The sequence below is a fragment of the Lepus europaeus genome, chromosome 13 (assembly GCF_033115175.1).
Source record: "Lepus europaeus isolate LE1 chromosome 13, mLepTim1.pri, whole genome shotgun sequence".
Classification (NCBI taxonomy): Eukaryota; Metazoa; Chordata; class Mammalia; order Lagomorpha; family Leporidae; genus Lepus; species Lepus europaeus.
The window spans coordinates 78,788,816-78,797,106 of NC_084839.1; the positions used below are offsets into that span (position 1 = coordinate 78,788,816).

Consider the following 8,291-nt stretch of genomic DNA (forward strand, 5'->3'; position numbering starts at 1 on the left):
GTGAGATGTCTATTCTGGTCCATTTCTCAATTTTTAATCAGAGTATTTGTTTTCTTACTATTGAATTATGAAGGTTCCATATATTTGTATATTAACTCTATCAGATATATGGTTAGCAAATATATTTCTCCTTCCCTGTATGTTGTCTTCTCACTCTATTGTCTCTGCATTGCTAAGTTGATGACTAGGGTTACAAGACCAGCCTGTCCTGAGATGGGTCTGAGTCTGCAGGGCAATCTAGATGCCTAGAATCTGTGGGGCCTGATCTGACACTGTAATGGGCAGGATACTGAGCTGGTCTGGAGACCGAAACTACTGTGATTTGCATGTGATGGAAAAGGCCTGGAGCCTGTAGCTTTGGGAGCCAACCTGACACTGGAGACAGTCTAAAGGCTTGGTCCGTAGGCAGTGTCCTGAAGGGGTCTAAGGCAAACTTGCATGCTCACTTCCCTCTTCTTCCCCAACAGAAAAGGTATCACTCTTCACACTGTTTGTCTGGGTTTGGGGGAAGGGTGACATAAATGATGTAAAATTGTCCTTTTTAGCTCCTTCAACTCATTTTTTTTTCCTTACTTCTGTAGTACAATTTAGCGTTGTAATGTATTCCCTGGTTTTCAAAGCATTTTTGGAAATAAAAAACTGTGGACATTTGTTCAAATTGTTTTAACTGTTCCAGGGGGACAAACACTGGAAGATCATATTACACCATCTTGCTCAAACTTTCCTTTCTTCCCTTAAGCCTGAACATACAGTATTAAGTGGAAAAACCTGTGAAAACCAAAAGCTGCCTCATAAAAGATACTGGTTCCTGAATGACTCATAATGTTGGGATTACAAGAATACGTGGAATATCTCAGGTAAGTTGATCCTAAATGAAATACCCAAATAATAAATAGTGATACAGATCGATAGTCCTAGTTATGACCTGCAAGTTAAATGATCAAAATACCTGTTATCAATTAATTAACTCATTGATACTTGAAGAATAGCCAATGAGTAATTCCTATTTTTCAGTTAGCAGTTGGTGGTAGAATGACTACCGTATTTTTTCTTTCTAATAATGCAGAGTACATAAAATGGTTTCCATCTAGTGTCAAAAATAAGCAAATTTATTAATGCTAAAATATGATAAAGTTTCAAATTTGCAGAAAATTATGGGTTCTGGGACACATTGACAAAAATCCATTCTTTTTGCAAGAATGACAAGATCTAGGCAGCATAACATGGGGTTGGCATTGTGGAGTAGCTGATAAAGCAGCCCTCTGCTGTGCCAGCATCCCACATGGGTACCAATTCGAGTCTCAGCTGCTCTACTTCCTGGCCAGCTCCCAGTTGATGCCCTGAGGAAAACAGTGGAAGAGGACCCAAGTGTGCGGACCCCTGCCACCCATGTGGGAGACCAGGATGAAGCTCCTGGCTCTTGGCCCCTGGCTTTGACCTAGCCCAGCCCTGGCTGTTGCAACCATCTGGTAATGAACTCAAGGATGGAGGATCTATCTGTCTCTGTCTCTGTCTCTCTGTCTGTAACTGCGGCTTTCAAATAAATAAATAAATCTTTAAAAACATAGTATAATAGAATCTCAAGCCAGGGTACACTTAAAAATAACCTTAAATGCATGCCCATACACTTCGTTTTGTTGTTTTAGGTGATGTTGATTTATTTCACATAATGTCCAAAGAAAATGCATTAGAAAAGTAATAATGAATTTATAAAGGAATAGAAGTACTAATTTGCTTAAGCGAGTAATTTGTTAAGTGGTTCTAGCTTTGTAGATTGGAAGGCTCTGGAAAAAAATCTCAATCAGACCACTCTTCCAGTCTGCATGAAAAATAGAAATTGGATGAAGTTGAGGACAGAATTTCATTTTGTTTATTTGTGAATGATATTCTTAATGAGTTGAAAGGTAGTTTTATTCAAAAGCGTCTTAAATCCAAGGGTGTTTCATAGGTGAGGTGTACACATCAAAGTCATCTATAGACATTTTGTAATTTCAGAATTAATGACAGAGGAAAAAATGGTATTCAAGGTCTTTAGACAGTCATATACCTCCACAGATCTGCACAACTTGAACTGTATGGATTCTTCACATTGTTGAATGCAAGAATAATTGATACATGTCACCTTAATCATGGTAAGTAAAACTTGAGCTCTAATGACAACATACTTTACACATTTTCAGACTGGTCTAGAACACAATCATTAACTGTACCTGGTTTCCTTCATAGTCCTTGACTGTCATTTTATCTGGCTGGGATACGTGATATGCTGTGACACAAGATTAAATGGGATAATTCATGTGGAAACACTGAGAAACTTGTGGACTGCATATTAGTTTTTGCATTGCATTATTCATAAGTAAGGGTGATGTTTCAGGCCAAACAAGCTGGGCAGTAGGTTGCTTGTTATTTTGTTAGCACTGAGAATGAATCTCTGCCTAATCTTATTCTCAACATGCTGCCATAGGAGTCTATATTTTTATATTAAAGATTATCACTCAAGGGAAACTAAATTCCTAATTGAAAATACTCTTAGAGGAGCTAAAACACCATTACTGATAATTTTCTTATTAGTATAAAATAGTATATTTTCTTTCCCACTAATAGGAGGACATTGAATAAATGAGGCTGTTGTAGGACAAAATCAAGTAAGAATGTGTAAAAGAATCAACTTGTCTACAATAGATTAAAGTAGATTCATTCCCCTTTACCTGCAGGAAGAAATTGGAGAGAATGAACCCTGATCAATGCTGTCTACATCTAGTCTTTGCCATCAAATGTTTTTAGAAAATTAACTATCTATCATTCTATAGGTACATATTTAAATAGTGACATTTCCAAAGTGTAAAAATTGTAAGCAATTTACAGGATAGCATATTCTAGAGAGCATTTGCAAAAAATAAGATCTTAGATAGATTTAAGATACATTTGTCATCATCATTACATTTCATGTCTATTAACTTTATTAATAGATGAACATCCAAAAGGCTATATATGTATATTCATAAAGAATGTACAGAATAGGCAAATTCATAGAAACAGAAAATAGTTCAGTGTTTCCTATGAGCTAAAAGGAGAGTCAGAAATAATACCTAATGGATACTGGTTTTCTGATCCCCCCCCTTAGGGAGATTTTAAAAATATATAAAGTTACACAGTAATTATAGGTATATAACCCTACAGATATACAAAATAGCACCAAATTATATAATTTATAAGCTGAGCACTGTGATATATGAATTATATCTTAACAAAGCTGTTACTAAAATCAATAAATGGAAAAAACTCAAAAAGAACATCAATATCAACAATAGAAAAATGTTTCTTTCTCACCCAACCTTTCTTCACACCCAGTAGTCTCTTTAGAGAGATATAACTGACATAACTGAAGTTACACTTACTTGATGTATACATTTGAATGAGTTTGGATATATATATATGTGTGTGTGTGTGTGTGTGTGTATATATATCTGCAATACTATCACCAGAATATCCATCATTGCATTCTTTTGGTTTTCTTTTTTTTTTAATTTTATTTATTTATTTGAGAGGTAAAGTTACACAGAGAGGGAGAAGGAGAGACAGAGAAGAAGGTCTTCCATCTGCTGGCTCACTTCCCAAATGGCTCCAACAGCCAGAGCTGAGTTGATCCAAAGCCAGGAGCCAGGAGCTTCTTCAAGGTTTCCATGCAGATGCAAGGGCCTAAGCATTTGGGCCATCATCTACTGCTTTCTCAGATCATAAGCAGCTACAACAGGAACTGGTACCCTTATGGGATGCCTGTGCCACAGGTGGAGGCTTAGCCTACTTCACCACAGCACCAGTCCCAGGTTTTCTTTCCTTCCCTTCTCCTCCTCCTTCCCCCCCTCCCCCTCCACCTCCTCCTCTTCCTCCTCCTCCTTTTTTTAAATGGTAAGACCATTTCAAAGAAATTTCTCCCACCAACTTAATTTAAAATGCACAATGCTATATTGTTAACAATGGGAGCCATGATTTATGAAAAATTTCTAGAACTCATTCAACCTTTATAACAAACTTTTTATCCAGTGAGCTAGAATTCTCCATCTCCAAGGCTTTAGAGGCTGCCATTATTTGCTTCTGTGAGCTTGACTATTTTTTAAAGATTTATTTTATTTATTTTATTTATTTGAAAGAGTTGCAGAGAGAGGTAGAGACAGAGAGAGAGGTCTTCCGTCTGCTGGTTCACTCCCAGATGGCCACAACAATCCTAAGCCAGGAGCCAGGAGCTTCTTCTGGGTCTCCCACATGGGTGGAGGGCCCAAAGCCTTGGGCCATCTTTTACTGCTTTCCTGGGCCATAGCAGATAGCTGGATTGGAAAAGGAGCAGCCAGGACTAGAACCAGTGCCCATATGGAATGCCAGCGCTTCAGGCCAGGGCTTTAACCCTTTGCACCACCACACCAGCCCTGAGCTTGAATATTTTAAATGCTTTATATAATAGAATCATGCAAAATTCATCCTTCTGTAACTGTCTCTAGATTGATTGCATTGTCACAAACAGAGAAATTTCCTTGAGTTTTAATGCTGAAAAATCTATTATACTACATTTTCCTTGCTCATTTATTTACTGTTTATCTTTTGGGCTGTTTCTCTATCTTGGATAATATGAATAATGATACAGTGTTTATAGTGTGCTGATATCTTTTCATGATTTAACTTCTTTTGAATATATGATGTTGCAAATAAATAAATAAGGAATAAAGTTTACCAGATAGTGAAATAATTGTATATGGAACATTGTGGAACATAGATGAAATAACTTAAAGCAAACACTGATGAATGGAAAAACATCCTATGTTAGTGGATCAGAATGATCCACGTTGTCACATTATTCACACTGGAAGAGCGGAGTCCCTGAGCCTAGGCCAGGTCTGCTCTGGGTTCGCGCTGCCCTTTTCCACACCCTCCCAGCATCCAACACAGTCTTGAGAGCTCCAATGGAGATCACCTCTGTCAGAGAAGGATGATGTGCTACCAGCGCTGCTTGGTGCACTGCACCAGCATGTTTGAAGTGGAAATAAATTTGATTCCTCCTGGGACAGAAACAAGCCCTTTAAATGTATACTGGGTAAACAGGAGATGATTTGAGGCTAAGAAGGTGAGGTTGTTCAGATGATTGTAGGTCAAACAGACAAACTGCTCATCTCCCCATACTATGCCTATGGTGCCCCCTGGAACCCAGACATCATCCCACCACATGCCACTCTCCACTTTGCTGTGGAGCTTCTAATGTGGGAATGACAGGAACGGCCTCCTTCTGTTTGCTCTCTGTTCTTGGATCTGCCATGAAGTGGTCTGATGCTGCAGAGTCATGCACAAGAATCCAAATAGAGCGTTGCCTGAGGATCCACTGCACCCTGCACAAACATTTGCTCAACTGAATGTGTTTGGTCAATCAGCTGTGTTTCTGACACCCCCATTTCCTGTCCGCTTCCTCCTTGTACGTGTACTTCTTCAAGTGACACCATCAACCTCAAGTGACTCATTTTGTTTTGTTTTAGTTTGGGGATGAAATTTGGTTTCAAGCTTGGATTTAAGTTTCCAAACAAGTATCTTCTCAGGAGTTAACTGTGATAGGTTAAATTTATAGTAGAATTTGGTATAGAGATGATAGGATTTGTAAGAAATCTTTATTTTATTTTACTTTATTTTTGATGAATTTTTATCTATTATTATTAAACATTCTTGCTGCTGCACTGCAAAGCCATGGCTGGTTTGAGAGGCTGTTGTGAGCTGAATTGTTCTCCAATGTAAGAGACTTTTTTGAGTTATGTTAACAGTCTTGCTGCAGAGAAGGGGAGATCATTTGCCTCTACCAGCCACAGCCCAACTTCCCTTGAAGCCCTGAGCTTCTGAAAGCAGCTCACTTTCCCTGCAATGTTGACACTACAGGTACTGTCCCTGGACCAGCAGGCATCACTGACACCTTTCCTGTGAACTGGCACTTTTTTCCCCCTTATTGTGGTTTTTCTAATGGATTTTTAGAAGTTTACAATCTCCTATCAATACAAGTTCCAACACTTCCTAAATTTTATGAAACTTTAATTGAAAGTTTGAATTGAAGGTGCTGTGTGTAGACTATCACCCAGTGAAAATCCAGTCATCACGATGCACCCTCGCATGCTCTCTTGGGAAAGTGATGCTGGTCATTTCAGCTTCAGCTTCTCCTGGTTTGTGATGCTTACCTCTCTCTGTTGATTTCAGCTCCCTGGCTCTCCCCTCTCAGCTCCTTCGCACTCCTGTGCTGTCCTGTGTAGTCATTTGGTGAGGGAAAGTGTTGGTGCCCTCCTTGCCCTCCAGCACCACATATGATTTTCATGTTTTATTACTGTACTGAAGTGCTTTATGCTGGCTTTTCTAGCAAAAAAAAAAAAAAGCCTATAGTGCCAAAGTGGTTTAAAAATTCAGTGCAATCACTCTCAAAACTGCAATGACGTGTCTCATAGAAATGTAAAAAAAATAAATCCTAAAATTTGGATAGAACAAAAATTATTTCAAATTACTCGAGAAACAAGACAAAAATCTGGAAATATCACACTTGCTAATTTCAAAATGTTGTAGCATTATAATAATACTAGTACTTTATGCCATATGGCACTGACATAAATGCAGACACATAGACTAACAGGGCAAAATAGAGAACCCTTTAAAGTACCAACATATATATGGACAGTTGATATTTAAAAAAAAAAGTACATATTCATTTTTATTTGAAAGGCAGAGATACAAAGAAAAAGACAATGAAAAATATGGAGAGAGGTCTTTTAACTGCTGGTTCACTCTCCAAATGCCAGCAACAGCCAGGGTTAGGCCAGGCTGAAGTCAGGAACTTGGAACTCAATCTGAATCTCCCGTATGGGTACCAGGGGCCCAAATATTTGAGTCGTCATCTGTTGCCTCCCAGGATGTACATTAGCAAGAAACTGGAATAAGAAGTGAAGCTGGGACCTAAATCTAGCATCTCAGATAGAGGATAAAGATATCCTAAACAGGAACTTAACTATTGGCACCAAACACCTACCAAAGAAAGAGTCCAAAACTATGCAATAGAGAAAGGATGGTACCTTCAACAATTGGTGCTGGGAAAACTGAATATTCACATGCCAAAGAATAAAATTGGATCCTTATAACACACACATACCTTAAAATAGACTAATGATTTAAATGGGAGACCTGAAACCATAAAATTCCCGGAACAAATATAGAAATACATAAAACTACTATAGACTGATCTTGGTAATGATTTTCTTGGGCGTGACATTAAACCACAGGGAACAAAAGCAAAAATAAAGAGTGACTACATCAAGTTAAAGAGCTTCTCTGCAGCAAAAGAAATAGCAACAAAATGAAAAGACAACCTACAAAATAAAAAAGAAAATTGTAAAATCTCAGGCGTAGGAACTCCCTTTATCTCAACACCAAAAACAAACAAACAAACAAAACCACACAATTAAAGATGAGAACAATCACTTAAGCGTTTCTCCAAAGATGGAATAAATGGCCATGAAAAATATGAAAAGTTGTTCCATATCATTAATTTTGGGTACATGCAAATAAAAATCACAGCGAGATACCACCTTATGCCTGTTAGTGTAGATACTGTCAAAAACAAACTAAAGAGATAAATACTGGCAAGAATGTAGAGAAATTGGAATACTTCGGGAGGATATAAAATGACAAAGTCATTTTAAAAACACAATATGGGATTCTTCCACAAATTAAAAATAAAAGTACAACATCACTTTTAAAAACTAGTTTTCCTGCATTTTCTTACTACTCAACATATTTCTTTTGCTATACAGGAACATGTATTTGTTATTTTTCACCACTATTGTTTTTAAGCTTGGAATTCTTTTCCTAAATGATGTATCTCAAATACATTTTAAATTTAGATTGCCTTCTCTGTAATCCCAAAGCTTATTAAGGTCTTGACAGATAATCAATATTTTGCAAATGCTGGACTGAATGAAAGTGATGTTCTTTGGTCTCAGTTTGTATTAACTCATTTGGTCTCAGTGTGTGTTAAATCAGCTTGTGTATAACTTGTAGTTATATCCACTGCTCATCCTCAGTTTTTATATCTTTAAAATGTGAATAGTGATGTTTTCCTACAGTTTTTTTTTTCTTTACATAAAATGAAATAGTGAATGAGAAACTGTATTTTGAATTCTATTTTTTCTTCTGTTGCATTTCAAAATGCATCCACATATCAATATTTGTGGCTAAACCCAATTGCTAATTTTCTCTTATATTATTATACTTAATTGCAATTC

The 8,291-nt window shown here is 37.3% G+C and overlaps 1 protein-coding gene across 1 annotated transcript; it reads left to right on the plus strand.

Annotated features, from left to right (window-relative positions):
- The first annotated feature begins 822 nt into the window (after positions 1–822).
- Positions 823–5,259, plus strand: LOC133772379 (peptidyl-prolyl cis-trans isomerase FKBP1C-like). Its single transcript, XM_062208858.1, is given in 2 exon segments — positions 823–857; positions 5,031–5,259. Coding segments are annotated over 2 exon segments (264 nt in total).
- The last annotated feature ends 3,032 nt before the right edge of the window (positions 5,260–8,291 follow it).